The sequence below is a fragment of the Haemaphysalis longicornis genome, unplaced genomic scaffold, assembly GCF_048455015.1.
Source record: "Haemaphysalis longicornis isolate Haplotype H1 unplaced genomic scaffold, Haemaphysalis longicornis Haplotype H1 scaffold_4, whole genome shotgun sequence".
NCBI classification, from domain to species: Eukaryota; Metazoa; Arthropoda; class Arachnida; order Ixodida; family Ixodidae; genus Haemaphysalis; species Haemaphysalis longicornis.
In genome coordinates, this window is record NW_027526361.1 from 19234252 (window position 1) to 19255527 (window position 21276).

A 21276-nucleotide genomic window follows, 5' to 3' on the forward strand; every position below is an offset into this window, starting at 1 on the left:
TACGGAAGTTGCGTACACCCGCATCATCGCAAGAAACGTACGCATTCTTCGGGATGAACGTCAGGACGGTACACAAATTAAATACACGCATATACAGACGTCGTGCGCAATCGGAAGCCCTCGGATGTAGTTTTAAAACCTCGCTAGTCTGCAGGCGTTAATCCCAACGCAAGTTGGATTATTTCTTCAACGTGGCGCCAAGCGGTTTTTTATGATCTACGATGCCACCAGTTAGTGAACGGGAGCATCCGCGAGTGCAGAACTTTCGATAGCATGGTTGCAGCAACTTTGCGTTTTTTTTTTTTTATGTTGAACGGGTGCTGCTGGTTAACCCAAGAATCTTTTACGGTTACTTTGTCCGCGGGGACTTCACTCAGAGCAATGCTGTGTCTTGAGTAATTGGTATACGTTTTCACCTCGGCGCGAAAATAAATTGCTTTAAGACACAGTACTAACTACCTCGGGTGTGTTGAATTATCGCTTAGATCGATCGAGAAGTCTACTCGCCGCGCTGGCTCAGTGGCTGTTTTAAACCCGCTGTTTTACTGTTTTAAACCCGCACTGTTTTAAACCCGCACGTTGTGAGGAGGGTAAGCCGCTGCCACACAACATCGATAGGTGAAGGCAGCGACAGGAAAAACAGGATGATGTGTAGTGATGCTGCTGAGCACGAGGAAGCGGGTTCGATTCCCGGCCACGGCGGCCGCTTTTCTGATGGAGGCGAAAAGCAAAAACGCCAGTGTGTACGAGATTTCAGCGCACGTTAAAGATCCCCAGGTGGTCAAAATTAATCCGGAGCCCTCCACTACGGCGCGCCTCATCGCCTGCGTTGCGTCGGCGCGTTAAGCGGGATTCACACGACGGAGAACCCCTCTCTTTTTGGCCCGCGGGAGCCGCTCACGTGACCGGTTTTAGGCTCCGCCCCTCGGTGGGGATCGCCCGCGGATGCTCCGGGAAAGAAAATGCCACCGCAAGTTTTCGCTCGGCGGCGGCGGCCCTCCGTAGGGAATGGAACCAGTTTTTGGCACACAGGGCGAGGCTCGCGCGGAGGAAGCGAGCCTCGCCCTCGCTTCCTCCGCGCTGTCGTCTGCTAGTCACTCCGGGCAGCTCCGCACGTGTGGATGCGCCACCAAGACGGAAAATCCGGTCACGTGGTGTTGACGTCACATATCCCTCCGCCTCCGTGAGAGGGTTTCTCCGTCGTGTGAATCCCGCTTTAATAGAACCAATCAATCAGTCAGATCGAGAAGTCTGAACATCCCCTAGAAATTTCTGTTTCTACGCATGCGTTGAGCATCTCGTGTGTCTAATTATCCATTATATATCAAACCCTTTGTGAGTCACCTCCAACTTTGTCGCATTGGGGATCGATCGCATTGTGCGCGCACTGTGCAGGTGGGCGACGCGTGTCCCGACGGCTTCCAGGGCGGCGGCTACGTCACCTGGATCGACCGGCGGCCCTCGGACCCCGAGGCGCACAACCGCGTGGAAGGCACGCTGCCCAAGGGGCGCTACACGCCGCACAACACAACCATCTACTTCTGCTGCCGCAGCGACGGCAGCGTCGACGTGGCCGTACGGCTGCCCGCCGAACTGCCCTTCTACCTTCTGCAGTGCGAGCATTCCCCTACTCACTTTCACGCTTGTTGTTGTTGCGATGTGAATTTATTGGACCTGATTACAATCCGTGCCTTGACCTCAGTCATCGCCGGGAGGGGAGATGGGGGAGGGGAGTCGTAGGAGTGGAGGGGGGGTCTGGATTAAATGTGGTCCGGTGTACCGGCTTTTCGAATGCTTTGAGGACAACATTCCTGTGCTCCGTAGATCCTTCCGAATGGGTCTATTTCCCGCAGAATTTTAGGCCTGACTTCGTGTGGAATTAGCTCATTGGACTGGGTTCGCGGGTCTCTCAAGGCAGGGCAGTTCCGCTAGCTAGGACACTTATTTTCAGCTAAGAGAGCAGCACAACTAAAACTCCGAAAATGAAAACGAAGTCTGGTGTCGTAGTTAATTTTATGCTAAAAACAACTAATGAAATAAAAAAATAGTTTTCCCAAGTGCAATGATGAACATCTCTCCTGCAACAAAAACGCACACGAATATGGTAGTCTGTGTCATTTGTGGTCGTAAGACTTCAAACGCTTAGTTTTGCTGAAACGCCTCTTGTTTCAGTTCGGGCACTCCTAAGAATGGGATTGTCGCTTTTATACCTAATAAAATGCCTCCTTTTCGTATTATAGGACATGTTTTACAAAAACAAAACTCAAGCTTCCGGTCAATGGATTCGAAGGGTGTCCCTAATAAACTTCTATCGGAAGATAAGCTTGTAGAAAAAAGCGGGTTATCATTTTTTGTGTGTGTGCTGACTGACAGCATTGATTACCTGATTATAGAGACAGTTGGAGAGAGAAAAAATAAGCTGCTGTCACCCACTTCGATATTTTTAGCTTCGTGAAGCCAGGTAATGCCTACTAGCGTAACCAGATGAGGTCATACAGTCCGCCGAGCAATTCCACTATGTTTAGTTCTCCTCTTCGTAGATTCAGAGAGAGATAAGGTAACATAAGGTAAGAATATGTTCTTAACAAACGCGTGTTAAGGACATATTATTATAAATTAAGAACAATAAATGGGCGAGGGCAGGGTAACCGTCGGTCATTATCGGTAACAGAGTGGATCCCTAGAGAAGGCAAGCGTGGCAGGGGGCGGCAGAAAGTTAGGTGGGCAGATGAGATTAAGAAGTTTGCAGGGGTACATATTGGTCGCAGTTAGCACGGGACCGGGATAACTGTAGATGTATGGAAGAGGCCTTTGCCCTGCAGTGGGCGTAGATAGGCTGATGATTATGATGAGGAAGGTAAGAATCTATATTCGCGCCTTTTCCGGCGTTCTGTTGTCTTCAATTTGTTAGTAAATTTTAGATGTCCTCCCCAAGGCTTCGGGGAATTATTGCGGGTAATCTGTTCACGGAACCTTCGCTGTTGTAGTTGCTTGAGTGGTCTGTCAATGCTGACCGACACAGCAGCCATTTGTCCCGTTCCTCCCTGCGCGTGGCCCACCAGGTACGACGCAGGGGCGTGCCAGAAAGTGCAGGGCATGTCCGTGTTCGAGCACTCTTTCCACTTCATGGAGGACGAGCTGGGAGCCCGAATGACGGCCGAAGCGGACCTCCACGGCGGCGTGCCCAAGTTCAGGGAGGGCCACCCGCGCCTCGACTCCACGCTCTTCGACAGGGGCCTCGTGCTCTACTACTGCTACTACGACGTAGGTCCGTACTCGGCATAGCGTCAGTGACTCGCGGATAGATGTGCGGCTGGCGAACCTTTTTTGCGTTAGCAAGAAATTTTGGCGTGAATCAAGTGCAACGCTTCCAGGCATTTTCATCCGGCGAGCTAAAAAGAGAGCATTTAGACCTGCTCCTGTGCAAATGCCAGCCAAGTTGGAGTAAAGGGAGAACAGATGTGTACATAGAAATTTCATTTTACGAGACCCAGTTTTACACAAAAAAAAATTCGGCTTTAGGAAGATGTTCTGATTGCGCCAGTTACTCACGGTGTAAGACTGAATGACGCACCTAAATTTACCTAACCCACGTGAACCCATCAGCTAAACACACCAGTTTGAAGTACTTTTTCCGCAAGAAGTAACGACAAAAAGAGCTTCAGAATAAAAGGAAGATAGATTCCCGTGCACAGTGCACAGCAGCTTAATTTAAAACCGAACACGACAGCCTACTTTCTTACCTTAAATAGACTGCAGAAGCCATTGCAATGTGCGTGGTCGAGATAATGCGCACGCGGGCGTTCGTTGCCGCTAGCCGCGAACACTTCACGTATGGGGACGTTGCTACACCGAACCTGCTCTAGGGCGCAGGTTCGGTGTAGCATAATGTTGCTATAATGTTGCTATATTCAGTGTCGCTTAGAAATGAAACGTGCAAAGAAAAAGCAGAACTGGTTAACCAGCGAAGAACTGCTCGAAGTTACTTGGGGACGTATTCATTATCTATGGACTCCCCCTAGATTCAGCACTCATGCAGAGTCGTGCAATTTACCGTCTGCTCTTCATTTCAGTCTCAGTACGATTAGCTGGGGCCGAATTCTCTAAAACGACGGGGCGTCGCTTTGAAACGACGGGATAGCGCCATGCAAATGCATGTGTTCTGGGGTTTGGGGTGGGGGGGGGGCGTCGCTTTGAGTGTGGATGAGGCACCACATAAGCCAAGAAAAGCACTGTGACAAGGACACAAAGCGACGGGCACTGTCCCCCGTCATTTTGCTTGTCTTTTGTGCCCTTGCCACAGTGCTTTTCTTGGCTTATCTGGTGCCTCATCCACACTCAAAGCGACGCCCCCCCCCACCCCAAACCCCAGGACACATGCATTTGCATGGCGCTATCCCGTCGTTTCAAAGCGACGCCCCGTCGTTTTAGAGAATTGGGCCACTGGAAGCACTTTATAGAATGGGGATAGAGATATAGCTCGAAGTTCCCCAAGCGACGTCAAAATAAAAAGCCCCTCGTAACGGGCCCCAATTTCCACACCTCCGCTTTACCGTGTCCCAGAGGCTGCTCTTACCTTAGAGTTCCATACTAATGTATACTAGAGGGAACTCTGGCGCTGCAATCGCGGGCCGTCGTGGGCGCTGCCATTGCAGCTAGCGACGTTCCTCGCTACCTGACTTGGCTAGCCACAAGGCTTCATTTTTGTTTCGCAGCCAAAATCAACAAAAAAGGATAATATATTATTCTTGGTCATCTTGCATGAAGCTTCTAAATAATCCCAGACAAATGAATCGTTTTGGAGGTTCAATTTTATTATAACAAACACGTTTGATTAACCTTATACCGTAATAGTGTTGCTGTTTTGCAGCCAAAGGCCCGTTCATGAGCCATGCCAAGGACAAGTGGAACGTGCCTGCCCGGTACATGACGGAACGCTCGCTGAAGTACGGCTCGCCTAGTCTGGGGGACCATATTTCCCTCTAGTATACATTAGTATGAAAGTCTATGGCTCTTGCAACTCGTCCGGCTGGGAGAATCTGATACCGGGAACGCATTGCTCAGACGTCTACGCTTAAGGGTGGAATCTCGGCACCCAACACTCACGAGGACGAGTAGCCAAGTGCACTTGAGCACTCGGACCGGACTAGCGGAGACGTTCACGTACTTACGGACGGCTCTGCCGACAGTACTAACGAACATTGCGCAAACTTTTCTGATCCCCGCCCTCAATGCTTCCCGGGCTGCTCGTCTCGACCATATACGTAATCTACGACGACGGAGTGTGTTGCAATTGAGGCGCCCTTAAAAAAAGATTAAATCGCTCCCGGTGCGCCATTCGGTCATCTTTAACGAACTCTAAGCCAGCTTATAACCCTTGAGACATGGAGTTCCCGTAGAGATAACGTGCCAATGCTTCTTGTGTCTCGTCCAGAAGCTCAATCAAAACGGCCGAAGCGTCTGCTTCTAGGAGTTACCTTAAAACGTATGCTAAATATGCAAAACCAGTGGAAAGCACGTAGAAGTGAGAGAAAACGAAGCCACTGACAAGTCGGCCCGAGCAGAGCTTTCAACTACTCGCTTGCTGAAAGTGATGCCTGACGAGCGGCGCATTTTAAAGCAGACCATCACGGGACATTTTACGCCCCTTTGGCGTCCACGTTTCCACCCTAATGTGAACAAAGTAATAAAAATGACAGAGGTTCCATTGAGGTTCCGCGTCCAGACGAATTCGGAAAAAGCACCGACGTGGCTTTGTGAGCTGAACCTTGTTTCATTACCCCATGACTCAAGAGGTCATTGGATGCTGCGCAGAGACGTGTCGCGCCTTCTACTAAGCTTTCTTCAGGAGACGGAACTGGGGCGGTATTCTCAAGTTTTGTCCCTTTTTCGTCCCTTTCAAAAGTGTCCCTTTTGGCGAGCCCTGATTGGCTAAAAGCCAACAACCGGAAGTGACGTAACGCAAGCGCGGCAAACCTACTGCCAATCTTCCTCCATGCTGCCAACGTCCACTTCTTAACCGGAAGTACGTCACGATGAAAGGGACGCAAAATGGACGTTTTCAAAAGGGACAGTTACGAGAATACCGCCCCTGGTGAACTCGTAGTGAAAGGACCCTAACATAGACTGATTAGGAGGAGCGTGGGCGGAGCAATTGCAGGCATATCCAGTCAGGCTAACCCCACCTGATCCCACACAACAACCACCACCACCATCATCCAACTGCGGCGTAACCGGCGAGGTAAAACTTTTTCTTTTTTATTTTTTTGCGGACTGCCCGGAACATGCGATAGAGCGGTCAGCTTTGTTAAAACAACTTTAAAAAAGAGCCGCTCGCATGCCTGTTCCTAATCCCATGGGGTAACTGTATTATTAAGCGAGACATTTTTTTCTTGGTATTTTACGCTGACTAGCTAAAATCTGGTTTATACTGTGTAGCAGTATTTATGAATTAGACTCAATCTGTAAGAAGATTTAAAAATCAGGCTGCACAGGCTCACCGCCAGTAAGTTCTAAACATGTAAAGGTTCTCAAGCGGGCTCCTAAAGCCGCACAACGGTGAGTGCATCGGGCCGAGGCTAATGTTCATGAGGGAGGATACGAAACGGAGGTTTGAAACGAAGGTTCTAAACACCTGCTTTAAATACAGAACACACAAAAAAAGAAACTCATGTGAAAGTGCACGTGCTGTTGCATCTAGCCCGCTATTCTTCTTCGGTCTTTCCTACCGTGACTCTAGTATATAGGTCCGGAACAACCGCGGCCGATAATGACCGCGGAAATGCATCGGAAGCCGCCGATGAATACCCAATGGCCGCGTAATGTGGTTTTGCACCAGGATACTCGAAGGGTCAGCGAAAAAGTGTCTGCAATGCCTGCCGTAAAGGAAGGAAAAAATATTGCGTAACAAGAAAGCAGCTGCTAAATGTTGATTAAAATTACGTCTGACCGCCTAACAAACAGGTGTTCTGCCGTGCGAAACGAATTTAACGCAGGTTCCATTCGCTTAGGTTTCACGTTCCTTTTCTTCATCTTCGCCGTGTCTCCAACACCGCCGAAGCCAGCGTTAAAAGCGGCATCGAAGACACGTAATGAGGCAACAATGGGTCCTTAAAACTTATTACGCGCTTCATTTACTGCTGTGAAGTTGGGTGGCGAAGACGGTGTGAGTTTTTCCTTCTTCACATGGGGCAGTACGAAGAAACAATCGGTTGCATCGCATCGTTTCAGCTTCCCTCACCCAACAGGCCGTCATAATTATATGGACAAACCTTGTATTCATTTTGGTTGGGGTCGTTGCACCGGTAGTGTGACTATTTTGCGTGTGTGTGGCGCGGCAAAAGAAAGCTAACTACGCCCGGCCTTCGCCGGCGGGTTCATAGCACTGCGACCGCGATTACGAAATGTCGCCTCTACATAATTAAAATCAATCAACCCATTAAACTCAATATTAAAACGAGGGCTGTGTGGTTACTCGTACAACGCGCTCGTTTGTATACAAACGAGCGCGTTGTACTACGAGTAACCAGTATTATATATATGTATATATATATATATATATATATATATATATATATATATATATATATATATATATATATATATACGTCACAAGATGATGCAATGGGCCCGGTGAAAATACCGTAGAGCGAACAGACGAACGGGTAACAAACAAACTTTATTGACGTTTCGGCCTGGGACAGGCCTTCGTCAGAATAAAACACAAGCGCATGAGCATAAGCTTTAAAGGCTTCAAGGGCCAATCACAGCAAAGAGGGTTGCACGTGCTGCGTGGTGCGTCAGAACAACTGATAAATCTTTAAAAATGATGTGCGATGCAATAGCAAAACATAACTCGTATTCACATTGACATATCATTCATGGCTGTAGCGAACAAAACAAAAACAGAAAAATGGGAGAGAGGGTGCAGTACAACAGAACCAGCATCCAATTACAGTGCAAAGTAGAAAGAGAGCAACCGCGACAATATACGTCACTGTTACACAATATAAGGTGGGGCCAAAGAAACTGATAATAGAATAAAAACATTAAAACTATACCAGTGAAACTGCGAGCACGCGCGCATTATCATACACGAATGCCCATGCACAAAGATGTGTAATCAAGATGTGAAAGTTCACACAGACGACTATGAGTGCGCCAAAAATGTCAGCGCGCCGATGTTTTCGTTTAAGCCTGATGTCATGGATTTGAATTTATGAATAAGATAGGATTCTCTGACTTCTCTATCATTGTGCGAACGGAAACCGGATTCAAGAATTGTCACTTTAATTTTATCAAACGAATGGCCAACTGCGTTTATATGTTTGGATAACGGCAGATTGGGAAGGGTCCTAATGTGTGACTTATGATTGTTGAAACGTAGTCTGAAAGAGTTGGCGGTCTGGCCAATGTACTGAAGACGGCATTGCGCGCATTCTAGCAGATAAATAGCATTTTCTGTGTCACAAGTGAAATTTCCTTTGATATTAAGCTTAAAATTTGAAGCTGTACTAGTGGCTGTTGTGGTGGTCGTCATATGGGGGCAAATTTGGCATCGCGGTTTTTGGCAGGGCCGACAACCGATGTAAGATGGGCGAGTGGTTTTAGATGAAGTGAGTGAATCTCGTAGGTTCGTGGAACGCCGATAGACTATATATATATATATATATATATCCCACCCGGCGGGCATTTTTTCACCGCTTTCTTTTCGACTCGAAAAAAAATTCTTCATCTCTTTCTATGACCCACCACAACCTCCCCTTTGCTTTCCGAGGTTTTCTTGACTGCCAACCCTTATTTTCTGTCCATATATACATATATATATATATATATATATATATATATATATATATATATATATATATATATATATATATATATATATATATATATATATATATATATAGAGAGAGAGAGAGAGAGAGAGAGAGAGAGAGAGAGATACCTGAGTGGCGCTGGCCACCACCCCCAAGCGCAGGAAACAAGAACACCTGAACATAAATACCCCAGAAAGTGGAGGCTAAAGTAGCCCCGCCGGTAGCGTAGTGGTTATCGCACCAGACCGGTATTCTGGAGGTCGTGGGTTCGGATCCCACCTGGCGGGCATTTTTTCTCCACTTTCTTATTTTCCAAATTCTTTATCTTGAGCTACTACATCCTCCCCTTTGCTTTCCGAGGTCTTCTTGACTGCCAATTCTTATTTCTGTCTTAGTTTCAACGAGCCCTTCATTGCCTATTCTGATTCGCTATATATATATATATATATATATATATATATATATATCTTTTCCACTTTCTGTCTTTCCAAATTCCGTATCTGTTTCAATGAGCAACCATATCCTCCCCTTTGCGTTGCGTTCAGGCGTTTTCTTGACTGCCAACCCTTCTATGTATATATATATATATATATATTATATATATATATATATATATATATATATATATATATATATATATATATATATATATATATATATATATATATATATATATATATATATATACATATAATACTGGTTACTCGTAGTACAACGCGCTCGTTTGTATACAAACGAGCGCGTTGTACGAGTAACCACACAGCCCTCGTTTTAATATTGAGTTTAATGGGTTGATTGATTTTGATATATATTGATTGATATATATTGATTGAAATATATATATATATATATGCGTGCTTTACTCCGGGTTACCGTGTTTGTGCGGCGTGCAGCCGAGAGCCTTCGCGGCTTCCGCGTCATGGTGGACAACACGGGCCTGGTGTCGACGTTCGACCGGTACTACGACGAGAAGAACTACGGCATCCCGCACGCCATCGAGGAGAACTTCCTGCACGCGTTCACCTGCGCCGTGTACCCGGTCACGAGGCCCTCGTTCCGCGTGCTGCGCCTAAACTGCAGCCAGCCCGTGCTGGGACAGTACGTCACGCTTCAGGTCTTCGGCCGACAGGACACGCTGCGCTTCTGCGAGTTCAAGGTGTTCGCCGAAGGTATGCGGCTGCACCTTGCTTGTATACTTATGCTGGACTCTATAAAGATTCCCGATTTCACGTTCGCATGTGCGCACGCACGCACGCACCCACGCACGCACCCACGCATGCACACGCGCACGCACGCACGCACACGCACGAGCGCGAAGGGTGTTTTAAAATGGTGCGTGATATGTTTCAAACAAGGGTATTCGACGCCCATTAAAGATCTCCAGAAGGTGTAAACTCAACCGCTGTCTTCCACCAGCGATCCTGTTTGCCCAGGTGCAACTGCGTTTGACGTTTCTTTAGTAGAGTTTCATATTCGCCTTTTGTGGCGATCTGTCCTTATTCACGTTTAATGCAAAGAGAAGCGTCTGACAGGGGAAGCATTAAAGAAATTTTAGGAGAGGTGACAAAATGAAAGCTTTCGCTGTGTGTAAAGAAATATTTAGGCCTATTCGGCGAGAAATCATACAAGTGTTGTCGCTCCCCCAACTCCAAATGAAAATAACATACTGTCGCCAAATCAAAACTCTCCGACCAGCGCGACCCAGTACGAAAACAAAGAACAGCCAACGAGGGCCTGAATTTTCCCGAGTAAAGCAGAACCCCCCCCCCCCCCCCCACTAGTACATGTGCCACTACCATCAGGACTCAAAGCTCTCGTCTAATAAAGTTTAATCAATCAAATCCTGTCAAAGTATTCAGTAAGCTGTATGAAGATAGGAATCCTATTAAAATAATTTGCTTCTTTAATGCCGCGTGCGTTAACGAACGCAACGCACATTGGACTGCTTTAATAATATATTTACACAAAAACGCCAATACGATCAGCTCGACGAAGTCGCGGGTAATCGCTTTACATAGTTTCAAGCTCAGAACATAAATCCGATTTGACGTTCAAATCGCTGCAGTAGAGTGCTGGTTCGACATTAATTTCGAAAACACGAGACTCACAACTTAAGAAATACAAACAAGGTAAGCTAGGCGAATTTAATTACCCTCATTTTCCTGGTGCCATATTTTTTTCCTCGCACAATCCTCTCCAAACTCGTTTCCGTGTTAAATGAAACAACGCGTACTAGCTGGCGGATGAAAATGTTTTGATTGAGAAGGTAAGACTAATTCGCTGTGCACAGAGCCTATATAGCTTACCTCGCGCATTCGTCCCGTGTGGCTTTTCGCTTAACTTTGTTAGCTCACTTTATTCGTCACGCTAAAGTAATAAAGCTGAAGGGACTTCTGGGTAAGCGGCACTCTACGTTGTTTTCGTTCTTCGGGAACACACACACAAAAAAAAATATTGCAACGGGAGCAGCAGCCAAAAAAACTTTGGCTGCCGCGAGCTCATTTATTGATAATCAGTGCGCGACGGGGCGCTATCCCGGCCTTGGCGTTCTTGGAAATAACGGCGCAGGTGACAAGGTTTCCATCGCCTGTTGGTGCCATAGCAACATCACCTCCTAGACCGTAAGGCGTGGCAATTCTTCGCGTTTGTTTCACTCGCCCAGCTATGGGTTACATGATATTCCTTTTGTGGCGTTCCAGCTAGACATCACTGATTGCAAGGGCGACAGATATGAAGTTAGGCTACTGTTATGCAGTCAGAGCACGAGTCTTGTTGCGTAGGTCACGATAAGCGTGTTAAACATTTATCGTGGCCAGGACCTCCTCCGCAGCGCTCTTCAGCGCCTTTGTTAGTGACAACGCAGCATTGTCTCTATACGTCTCGTCTGCCATCAATCGGAGGACCACCAGTTGATATACCAAAGTGTTCGTATATGAGGTTACTAAAAGGAAATAAAATGTGGAAACCGGCACGAAGGAAAATTCTATCTGTCAGAGAGAATGGATGTCCCTTCATCGCGCATGGGGAAGGAAGTCAGGGCGGGAAATACAAAAAGGGTTGAAGGCACGGAGGAAACGGTGCGGAAGGTTTCACTGGTGCTGCGTTTTTTCGCGCACAAACATTTCGAAGCAGTGAAACAATGCGAGTGTCCGGCCGCTACCAGGGAGCAAAGGCTTTCTAGAACAAGGGCCTCCGCAAACAGATCGGGAGTTAGACTCTCAGTGGCCCAACGAAGATCACCTAGAGAAGTTTTCGTGAAATTTTGAGGATCTGAAAAAGTTTTCTGATGTTTTTTTTTTTTTTTTCAGAGAATTATGAAAAATTGAAAGAAGACGATTCCGCGCAGATCTATAAAAAGTCGGCGTATCTCTCAAGGCAAGAGCCTCACATGTCGCATCAAACGGGAAAAGTGGCCGCAGTTGCTGGCAACTGCACGAACGAAATTAAATTACTGTCGCTATAAAAAAAAAGTGAAGTGTACATAGAAACCGTATTGGGTTCAACTGGGACTTGAACCCGAGTCGCCAAGAGCCGCAGCGAAGTGGGGTAACTACAGCACGAACACTATACCGCGTCAGGATGGAACAAGAATTATCCGGATGCATGCCGCATGACAGGTGAACCTGACGGCACCGCAAGCACGCGATGCAGCAGTGAAGAAGTCTTCAATAATCGCCGCTTTCGTTTTCAAATCCCTTAAGAGACTTACCTACCCGATACATTTTTCCGTCAACACTGAAAAAAAATATATATATAAGGCCAGTGAGCATATATATTGTTAACCCGTACTGTAAAAAAAAGGTTTTAGCACTCGTCAGGGCAACTGCGGCTTGAAGAACGTTGACGTGACGTGCGCGTTATATTTCACAAATCCCTTACAGGAAGCTACAATTTTCTGATAAAGGATGGGGCCACGTTAACGTTTTAGTTTCCGCATTATAAAGGAGCTTGTAACTATGGGCGGCAGGGAGCTGACATTTATTAAGACAAGGCTAAATGGCAAGTTTCAACACATCCCTCCGCAAAGAAACTTCTAATTTTGTTCTAAAAAAACAATTCAAAAACTGTAAATTAATACAAAGTATCTTTCTATTAGAAGGTTTAGCAGGCTTTATTATCATAGGAATCCTATCAACGTATCGTCTTTCTCCATGAAGTGCCCTAGTAAATATAATGAAACCGCTGTCAAACCATTCGTTCAAAAAATTTCAATGCCTTTTTTTTCTATATATTGTAAACCAAAGCAAGGCACGCTCGATGAAGTCATATGCAATTTCTTCGCCTCCAAAATGCAGCCGTTCACAGCGTTCGCGTGCATTATTTTTGCCGGTTCATGTGTGGTATTATATCTGTTCTTTCCTCGCCAAGGCACTGTATTTGTTTCTTGTAAGATTTTTTCTGTGAAAGCAACCCCCCCCCCTTTTATTTTTGTTTATAGATAAAAAATTCAGGTTGCATTCATTATTCTGATGCGCCGAGTGTGACACGTAAAAAGAAACCTCTGCTGTTAGACAAAATTACCGTTTTCTCCATACAATTAGCATACGTTTGCATATATTGTGGTCTGTCGGTTCCACCGGAAATTTCATTTCTGGGTATATCTGGTGTCTGCATGCACTCTAAATCGATAGCACGTGTTGCCAATTGCTCTTATTGAACATTCGCGTCCCGAATAACTGATTGCATCTCTTCTTCTTCCTCGCTGGCGTCCCAGTTTCTAATGTTTGGCGATTGTGCTGCTCCAGAGTCCTGCGGCCAGCCGCTGGGCATGGCGTCGGAGGAGATCTTCGACACCCAGCTGCATGCCTCGTCGGTGGACGACTCGGGACAGTTCCACTACACCAACGCCCGCCTCAACGCTGAGTACGGCTGGTGCGCTTCTCCCAGCGACACCCAGAAGTACATACAGGTACTCGCAGCGATAGGGTCGGGAGACAGTAGCTTACCTTATCCGAAGCTTTCGTCTATCGAAGGGACTTCTAAGGGCGTAGAATATTGTAACAGGTTATGGGTGTACGGATGCATGCACATACCCAATAATGGACTTCTTAACAGGTAATGGGTGTGTTGACGCATGCACGTACACAATAATGGACTTCTATACACGTAGAATATTTTAACAGGTAATGGGTGTATTGACGCATGCACGTACACAAAAAGGAGGGTAAGGACGTAGAATATTCTGAGGGCGTGAAATATTGTGACAGGTTTTGGGTGTATTGACGCATGCGCGTGCACAAAGAGGGATTTCTAAGGACGTAGAATATTGTCAAAGGTTATGGGTGTATTGAAGCATGCCCATACACAAAGAGAGATTTCTAAGGACGTAGAATATTGTGACACGTTATGGGTGTATTGACGGATGCACGTACACAAGCACATACAAAGATAACCGTGTTGCCTGCATGGTGGGAAAGTGGAGAGGTGTGGCGTTGATTGATTGATTGATTGATTGATTGATTGATTGATTGATTGATTGATTGATTGATTGATTGATTGATTGATTGATTGATTGATTGATTGATTGATTGATTGATTGATTGATTGATTGTAGGGTTTAACGCGCCGACGGAATGCAGGTGATGAGGCGCGCCGTAGTGGAGGGCTCCGGATTAATTTTGACCACCTAAGGAATCTTTAACGTGCGCCGAAATCTCGCACACACGGGCGTTTTTGCTTTTCGCCTCCATCTGAAAAGCGACCGCCGCGGCCGGGGATCGAACCCGTGACCTCGTGCTCAACAGCACAAAGAGGCGTGGCGTAACGGGGAAAGTGGATGAAGGGAATTGAGTTTCGCAGCAAAGACCTCTCACACAATCGGAACCGCACTGCTAGCGCAGTATCCACCACATCAATCGAAATTATCTCTGATAATTTTTTATCCCTTACTACAAACGTAAATTCACGAAGAGACAAGACATTAAAATTGAGCTTGACATTCATGGCATTAACATACTGAAGTCGAATGACCACTGACCCTATTATGTGGTTTCTGTCTAACTAACAAGCCACTCTAGCTCCAGCAACTTTTTATGCGCAGTTCACTTTAGGGGCTCGCCTTGTCGTCGTAGCTCACTCGCTGGACCCAGGAAGAGCCCCACGGCGTTCTGTCGTCGCGGCGTCTCATAGAGAGAGAGAGAGAGAGAGAGAGAGAGAGAGAGAGAGAGAGAGAGAGAGAGAGAGAGAGAGAGAGAGAGAGAGAGAGAGAGAGAGAGAGAGAGAGAGAGAGAGAGAGAGAGAGAGAGAGAGAGAGAGAGATTATTTTACAACTAACTAGGATTTAGGGGGGAGGGATGGCCGAAGCCCATACGGCTTCGGCGACCGCAAGGGCCCGGGCGGTTAGAGTTCACTCACAGAGCGAATGAAAGTGGGTATCGCGTTGGTGGCAATGAGGGCAGTGGGGTGTTGGAAACTTGTGTGGGTGCGTGTGTGTGAGCGTGGTTTTGTGGGGGAAGCAGTGAGTTTGTAGGATGCGCCACATGTTGGCGGCAGCGTGCTTTAGCGACGGGTGCGCTGGGGGATAGTGCCTGCGGAGGAGTCGGTAGTGCTGGGCGACTTCTCGATATGTTAGAAGTGCATACCGAGTAGCCGTCGGGACACCGTTGTTAGGCGGAAAAGAGAGGCCTGCTCGGGTGGTCAGTGCTCGAGCTTGATGGTGGGCCGCCTCATTACCGCCTATGCCAGTGTGGGCCGGGGTCCACAGCAGCGACACGGGTTGGGTGGGAGGCTTCTTCTGCAAGATTTGCAGTGCTACTTTAGATATGGTGCCCTTGGCAAAGTTGCGAAGTGCTTGTTGGGAATCGGTGAGAAGTTTCATGGAGGTGGGGGTTTGTGTGAGGGCGAGGGCCACTGCCGATTCCTCCGCTGTCACCGGGGAGTTAGTGAAGATGGTTATGCAATTGGTTGGGGCATCCGTGAGTGAGGTAAGCACTACTGCAATAAAGGCTCCCTTGGAGTAATGCTGTGCTGCGTCCACATATAGCATGTGCTCTGAGGGTGGGTAGTGGGTGTTGTGGTGTCTTGCTCTAGCTTGTCGTCTGGCCGAATGGAAGATTGGGTGCATGTCTCTAGGAATTGCCGTGATCGTGATAAGTTGACGTAGGTCATTTGGGATGACCTGAGGTGGGTCTAGGGGTACTGGTGGGTTGAGGTTAATCCGCTGGAGGATCGACAGAGGCTTCGAAAGCCAAGCGGTTTGTGTAGTCATAAGCATTCGTAAATAGTGAACCGGTGACGTTTGTCATACATATCCCCGTTGTTTATCGCCAAGAAAACTGCAGGTACATTTGAGGCAAAATATAAATAATTAACCGTCAGCGCCCGCGTTCATTTAATTAGGAACGCTCGTTGGGTTGGTTTTTACGTAAGCGAAAAAAACAGACAGTGCAGCGCCGGCACGTGCAGGAGGAAAAGCAAGCACAAAAAGAACAGAACTTCCGCTGGTGCAGTTTCAAGCAGGGGTGCGCGAGCACTGCGACGGCGGGAATTTTGAAATGCGCTGAACAAACCTCCGTTGAATTCATCAGGACAGGAATGAGACAGGGGGGCGAAGAGCGTGATGGGTGGCAAGAGTGAGGGGATAATAGCGCCACAGACCATTATGGCGAAATGGCGAATCACTGCTCTGCACTTCCGACAGCTTTCACATTGCGTTGAACGGCTTTATTTTTTTATATAACAGCGGTGCACGAATTTTTAATTATTATTGTTCATTTGCGCAACAAACGTTTCTTTTGCCGCGTAGATTGACCTGCAGAACCACACTCGCATCACGGGCGTCATCCTCCAAGGCATGAACACGGCGGTCAAGAGCGGCTACATCATGGCGTTCCACCTGACCTTCAGCAACGACAGCATCTACTGGACGTCGGAGGAGCAGCCCGTGGGACACAGGAAGGTCGGTGCCCTTGCCTTAGCTGAGGAGTACGCACCATGAGGCGCCATGCCCAAATTCTGACTTGATTTAGTGTGACGGTTCGATACAATCCCACAAAATATGTCTTGTTAGACTTTATATACAGTTGAACCTCGATATAACGAACACTGATATAGCGAATTATCGGCTATAGCGAACTAAATACAAAATTTGGTTAGTCATGCTTCATTTCAATGAAACTTACTCTTCTATAACGAAACTGAAACCGTGAGGCCCACGCGTGATATCGGATATAACGAAGAAATATTTCACCAGTAGTCTGAGGAGCTACTTGAAAAAAAAAAAAAAAACCGTCGTCCGAAACCGCAGAAGTATAAAAGCCCTTTTCTTCGTGGAAAACTTCATCCTGCTCAGTGCTGTAAGTAGCCACTAGACCAAGATCACATCCTTTATCAAATAAATTAGAACGCAGGCCTGTTTTGTCAAGTATACTTTGTTCTGATGTAATTTCACGTACTGATGTTCCAGTTCATTTAGGTGAAAATGCAACAAGGAGAAAGGTAAGGGCTTCCTTGTTTCCAGTGGATTCGAAGCCTAAAAAATGCATTTTTGTATCAAGTATTTTTGCGCGAGCCAGATTTGCCAGACCTCGGATTTGTTAGAGCCAATTTTTACCTCTACTGTTACAACAAATATCAAATATAAGGAACTAATTTGCTGTCTCGACACTACTTCGTTGCAACGAGACTCGACTGTAGACTTTATATACCCTTTGATACACTTTACATCAACCCTCTAACAGACACAGAATCTTAACGTCGTGCACGTGTATACATGTAGGGTTCTCATTCGTTAACAAAACTCGCTTTCACTCTGAGTGATGGTGTGTTAACTGATGTGGTAATTGCGGCCGATTATAGGTTATTACACTATCGGGAATGTCAGATGGTAGGAGCACGTGATTGCCAACACATCACCGTAACGGTAGGCTAACAGGGTTGAAAAATGTATCTTGGACGTCGCGAAAGCGCTGTAAAAGCCGCAAGCGCCGTAAACAGAACGCTCAGTAGAAGTCAAACAAAAAATGTGGCGTCTGACTAAATGCCGGCAAGCGTTGTTAAAAATAATGTAGTGCCCAACTAAATTAAACCAAGCGTTGCTAATGACGCTTTACCAATAAACGCAGATAATGCCGCAAAGCGGGGCAAAATTCTTGTTACCTTGGAGTTATATAGTAGCCCTGTTTGAGTGGCGCGCCTTCTTCACACCAACGGAGTGCTGTGGACAGCGACGCGTGCTGAACATTTAGCCCGAGAAGGTGACGGGGTTCCTTTCAAGGGGCCGCGCCTCCCCGCAGGTGTACCTCTGCCAGCAGTGCGAGCTGTCCACGTTCAACGCGGACCAGGCGGTGCGCTACAACCTGCTGCGAGGCATCGTCACGCGTTACGTGAAGCTGCAGATACTGCGCTGGAAAAAGGCGCCCTGCCTGCGCCTAGAGCTGGTCGGCTGCCGCTCGCAAGGTGCGCGCCCCTGTCTGTCCTGCCGTCTGAGGCTTCTTCGCGCGAGTGGCACGACTGTCGGCGACATCGCGTGCAAGTGTACTGCGAAGCTAGCAGCGTATACGTACCAATCATTGTGGCGCACGACACTTTGTGCTTGGTAGGCTCTCACTAGAGAGGCCGAAAGTGCGTACTTATGTCGTTCGTAAGACGCTTTCCTTTGCAGTGGGTGTATAGGAGCCGCAAATCCTAGGCCAAAACAACGAAAGGCATACTAGGGCGCACGGTCGCCACCTGGCCAGGGATGGGTTTCTGACCATTAGCTATCGGCACACGAAATCTCCAGCAGCCGCTTGGTTTTGACAATTTGATTCTACTGCCGAATTTCCCCACTCAGCTGTAATTATTGGCAATGCGGATGACTGCTTGGCTTTTATTATGCCCGAAAAAATACAACTAGAGTAAGCTGTTATGGAATTTAAAACCCTTGAGTAAAACCTTAGCCCCGCACACGGAGAAGGGGTTAATGCTCTTGGTTGGGGAAAGTCTATATCCTAAAATGTAGATGAAGACACTAAAAAGAACGAATACATTAAGTCAACCAAACTCTACGAAATAAATAAATACAAAACAATATGGTGGTACAAAAAATAGAAAGAAAAGTTTAGCAAAATAAGTAAATATTAATACAAGACGCCAAGGATATTTAAGGAGACCGTGGTTTGCACCGATGCAGCTGCAACCAAATTAGTATATTGAGAGTTCGTGGCAAGCGCTTTAATACGTAAGAAAATTGAACGGACAATCATCCTGCGAATAAGCGAAAATAGAAGGCTGCTCCTTCGAACTACTTGTTTGCGATTGTTGCCAATGTTTAAATACGTTATGCAACGTCAAAGCTATAACGCACCTTGGTCGTTTACATGTCTCGGAATATTACGTGACAAAGACAATACGCGTCATTACTATGTCTAGCGTAAAGACACTAATTCAGTTTTGTTTTGACAGAGCTTACTTCACTGTCCCCAGTAACCATTTTTACCCCAACAGAAGAGTCATGCGAAAAAAAAAAAAAACGTTTGGTGAAGTCGGCGAGACATAGTAATTATTTACTTGCAGGCCCTCCGTGTGCGCAACGTGTGCAACGCATATTCCGCGAACGCAAACATGACACATTATCCAAGGTTCTCGGTACACTACGCCCTCTAACAGGACATAATAGTACCGGTGACAAAGTGCTTGCTTGCGTGACACTCGTGTATTAAAGGGACACTGAAGTGAATTTGTCAAGCTCCCGTTTTTGCTTGCACTGCGTAGACTGGCTCAAATTAGCCCACTTTTCATCGTTTATCCGGTTGACAAATCAGTAATTATTTTACAAAGCGCCGAAGAAGAAAAACTACCATGCGCGGTTTGCGGCGGCCGCACCAACTAAAGCTGTGACGTTGGGAGGAGCCGCACCGTGATTGGACGATGCCCAAGGTGAGCAACCAAACAAGTTTCGGTTTCGGTTTCGGTTCTGTAAAACACAACCTGTGGCGTTGTTGGATGGGCATTCTCAATAACTCTGTAATCATCGTACCGCGTTTCTGCCATGTTGTCAGCTGTAAAAATGCATAAAGATAAGCCTCCCAGGACGGCTTGAAATCGTAGCATTCACTAGCCGAGGCCTACGCAGTGCATGGACGCCATCCGCGTACCCGCAGACGCACAAATGTCATGGCTTTTCCCCCCCCCTATTTGGAGCTTGCCTCACTCATGCCTGTACCGTAAAATGCGTGTTCGCACCAGGCCAAGGGTCTTTTCATTCTGGCCTGTGCCCACTGCCCGCAAGCAGTCGGTGCTTATGGACAGCACGCCAACGAGAACTCGCTAGCGCGCCAGTGCCAGCCTGCGTGCGTTCTGTGAACTAGTTCGTGGAGCCATGAACGTTGCGGCCCAAACAAAGGTGAACTCAATGTAGAAAACATCGGCAGAAAACATAGAAGTTAACTTACAAAAAAAAAAAAAAAAAAAAACACGTACCCGCGGAGAATCGAACCCGTGACTCGCAAAATACTCCGCGGTGACATACATGCAGCCTTAGACAACTCGGCCACAAGACGGGCTGCGGCGAGCATGGTAATATAAGGTATATATGTTCAACAAGTTTACATTTTTATTTAGTTTTGGCATTTCAAGCAGCTTAGGTGACTATTTGTTGTATTGTGCTCGTGCAGTAAGCGTCCCCCGAGTTTCCACAATAGCTCACGTCTAGCAATTGCATTTCGTACACGGAAAAGCGTTCGCAGATGCGTAGTCGTGCTGCTGACCGCTGTGCTTGTTCGCCCAGCGCAAAAAAGTGCTTCCCGCACCCTATTTTTACGCTGTACGGTAAAAATATCAGTTGATTTTATTTCCTTAGTACCTATATTGACTTCGCTGACTCTTCTCCCGCCTTCAAGAGGCCTTATATTTTCCTACGGGCGTACCAGTCAGCGAAGCGTCGCATGTGCGCTTGTGCAGGGCTTGTGTGAAGCGACCTTGACTTGGAGCTAGATACAGTGTACAAACTAACCAAGTAAAGAAAGACCCATTCTTCCATTCACAAACGTGTCCTGGCTTCGTTTCAACTGAGCGAACGAATTGCGACGACCCGTCGGCGTCCGGCGGACGAAACGCTGGGCCTACTGACTCTGTCTGAAGGCCGGGGAGCCGTGCAGATAGCGCAGCCAATTGCGAGCTCGGCCCCTCTCGACGTCACACGAAAACGCCGCAGAAAATGGGCGAGCGTAAAGAGAGGAGGACAGCATTTTCGAATTAAGTTTTCTACTAAATAAAAGCGCGTAAACGCGCCCAGAGTGGTCGTAACATGGCCTGAGGACCCCGGACTACAATTTGCGCAAGTAATCCCGCAATGTTTACATATCACTTCAGTGTCCCTTTAAACTGCGCGCGAAGACAGGAATAATGCGCCTTGCAATACTAAAGCCAAAAAAAAGATGTTAGGCGAACAAACTATCTCGAGGCGCTTTCAGGGTCTGAAAAATTCAACGGCCATTCTATCCTGTTATTTTTGCCCGTACAAAACAACAATAAAATG

The 21276-nt window shown here is 47.0% G+C and overlaps 1 protein-coding gene across 1 annotated transcript in view; it reads left to right on the forward strand.

Annotated features, from left to right (window-relative positions):
* LOC144179527 (uncharacterized) overlaps positions 1-21276 on the forward strand; it is a gene marked incomplete in the record, with an annotated part of 127156 nt that overhangs the window by 44178 nt on the left and 61702 nt on the right. The window contains 6 exon segments of the mRNA XM_077707919.1: positions 1396-1613; positions 3063-3268; positions 9713-9988; positions 13565-13728; positions 16564-16716; positions 18053-18215. Of these exon segments, the coding sequence (XP_077564045.1) occupies positions 1396-1613; positions 3063-3268; positions 9713-9988; positions 13565-13728; positions 16564-16716; positions 18053-18215 (1180 nt within the window).